Here is a 2,994-nt window from a genome sequence, read left to right on the forward strand (position 1 = left end):
GTATTGACCATCTGGTGAAGTTCATGTGTAGAGTCATCTTTTGTGTTGCTGGAAGAGTGTATTTGCTATCACTAGTGCATTCTCTTGGCAAACTCTGCTAGGCTTTGTCCTGCTTCATTTTTTATTCCAAGGCCAAACTTTTCTGTTACTCCAGGTATCTCTTGAGTTCCTACTTTTTGCATTCCAGTCCCCTATAGTGAAAAGGACATCTTTTGGGGGTGTTAGTCTAGAAGGTCTTATAGACCTTCATAGAACGGTTCAACTTCAGCTTCTTCAACATTTGTGACTGGGCCATAGACTTGGATTGCTGTGATACTGAATGGTTTGCCTTGGAAAGAAATGACGATCATTCTGTCCTTTTTGAGACTGCCCCCAAGTACTGCATTTCAAACTCTTTTGTTGACCACAAAGTCCTCTCCATTTCTTCTAAGGGATTCTTGCCCACAGTAATAGATATGATGGTTAGCTGAATTATATTAACCCATCCCAGACCATTTTATTTACTGACTGCTAAAATGTCTATGTTCACTCTTGCCATCTCCTGTTTGACCACTTCTAATTTGCCTTGATTCATGGATCTAACATTCCATGTTCCTATGCAATATCGTTCTTCATAGTATTGGACTTTACTTTCATCACCAGTCAAATCCACAACTGGGAGTTGTTTTTGCTTTGGCTCCATCTCTTCATTCTTTCTGGGGATATTCATCCACCAGTCTCCAGTAGCATATTGGGCACCTACTAACCTGGGGAGTTCATCTTTCAGTGTCCCATCATTTTGCCTTTTCATCCTGTTCATGGGGTCTCAAGGCAGGAATACTGAAGTGGTTTGCTACTCCCATCTCCAGTGGACCATGTTCTGTCATAACTCCCCACCGTGACTCGTCCATCTAGGGTGGCCCTACACATCTTGTGTGGCTCACAGTTTCACTGAGTTAGACAAGGCTGTGGTCCATGTAATCAGTTTGATTAGTTTTATGTGGTTGTGGTTTTCATTCTGTCTGTCTTCTGAGGGATAAGGATAGAAGGTTTATGGAAGCTTCCTGATGGGAGAGACTGACTGTGGGGGAGACTGGTTCTTGTTCTGATGGGCAGGGCCATGCTCAATAAATCTATAATCCAATTTTCTGTTGATGGGCAGGGCTGTGTTCCCTCCCTGTTATTTGGCCTGAGACCAAACCATGGTGGAGGTAATGAAGTTAATGGTGACCTCCTTCAAAATGTATTATGCTAATACATATTATGCTAATACATCACTTAATACATCTCTTAATGGAAGAGAAAGAGAGACTGATCCACTGGTAATTTAATTTGATTCCGAAGAGAAACAGGGCATTTCCTTCTATTATGCACTGGCATGTACTGTTCAGTCTCACCTGTGTTGGGGCTGGAGAGTGACCAGTGTGACCAAGAAACAGATATTGTTTTAACAATATTACATTATATTAATTATACTATAATTGTAATAAAAATATGGATATTGTTAAATACTGCAAAGTGATTGTGTTTTACCTCTGGTTCTCATCGAATTTCCAAACATCATTGCTTTGATCAAATGATACAAATGTGAGTGCTCACTGTGTTCTGATCTGAGCCATTGGTCTTTTGTGAGTATCTTTGGACTTAAGATAATGTACATTAATATTCTCAAATTGTGAATCATGTAAATATATTTGGGAACATTTTGTAAAGTATAAGCATTAGACTAAATTGAGATCAATGTTCTGACTTTTTTGATAGGTTGGCTGGTAAGGTAAATATATAAATTACAAGATCATTCCATTTAATTTAATATCCACTGATTTTCATTTCAAAAGGCATCATTCCAAGTAAGATGGAGATTGGAAACCACACAATGGTGACAGAATTCGTTATTTTGGGGCTAACAGAGCATCCTACACTTTGCTCCATCTTCTTTGTGGTTTTTCTAGGAATCTATGTTGCTACCATATTGGGCAATATCAGCATCATCACATTAATTCACAGAAGCCCTGAGCTTCACACCCGAATGTATCTATTCCTCAGCCATCTGGCTTTTGTGGACATTGGTTACTCCTCATCAGTCACACCTATTATGATTGTGAGTTTCCTAGAAGTAAGAACTACCATCCCTGTTGCTGGCTGTATAGCCCAGCTTGGCTCTGATGTTATCTTTGGAACAGCTGAGTGCTTCCTTTTGGCTGCCATGGCCTATGATCGCTACGTGGCCATCTGTTCACCACTTCTATACTCTACACACATGTCTCCCACAGTCTGCGTCATCTTACTGATTGCTTCCTACCTGGGAGGATGTGTGAATGCGTCATCATTTATCGGATGTTTACTGAGCCTGACTTTCTGTGGACCAAATAAAATCAACCATTTCTTCTGTGACCTGCCACCACTAGTGAAGCTCTCTTGTACTCATGTTTATGTTGCTGAAATATCTCCTGCCATCTCAGCTGGGTCAATAATTGTAATCACACTGTTTACCATAATTGTTTCATATCTATACATCCTCCACTCAATTCTGAAGATGCACTCTACAGAGGGAAGGTCCAAGGCCTTCTCTACTTGCACTTCCCACCTCACTGCAGTCACTTTGTTTTATGGGACAGTCACATTTGTTTATGTCATACCGAAGTCAAGCTACTCACCTGACCATATCAAAGTGGTATCTGTCTTCTACACAGTGGTGATCCCCATGTTGAACCCTCTGATCTACAGTCTGAGGAACAAAGAAGTGAAAGAGGCCATGAGAAAGCTGATGACTAGAATACATCAGTCATTTTGAAACAAATGCAATGTGAATCCAGAAATGGCAAAAAATAATTTCAAGAACTTTTGATGGGGACTTCTATGGTGATCCAGTGGCTAAGATGCCACACTCCTAATGCAGGAGGATCTGGTTAGGGAATGATCTCACATGCTGCAACCAAAGATACTATATGCTGCAATGAAGATCAAAGATCCTGCATGCTGCAGTTAAGACCCAGCCAAATAAATAAATAAAAA

The 2,994-nt window shown here is 40.4% G+C and overlaps 1 protein-coding gene across 1 annotated transcript; it reads left to right on the plus strand.

Annotated features, from left to right (window-relative positions):
- Positions 1,835-2,773, plus strand: LOC102187205 (olfactory receptor 481-like). Its single transcript, XM_005701195.1, has one exon. It carries the CDS (start codon positions 1,835-1,837, stop codon positions 2,771-2,773), a length of 939 nt encoding a protein of 312 aa, XP_005701252.1.

This window comes from Capra hircus, chromosome 15 (genome assembly GCF_001704415.2).
Source record: "Capra hircus breed San Clemente chromosome 15, ASM170441v1, whole genome shotgun sequence".
NCBI lineage: Eukaryota > Metazoa > Chordata > Mammalia > Artiodactyla > Bovidae > Capra > Capra hircus.

Coding starts and splice junctions, on each gene's coding strand:
- LOC102187205 (XM_005701195.1), top strand. CDS start 1,835: ATGGAGATTGGAAACCACACAATGGTGACAGAATTCGTTATTTTGGGG.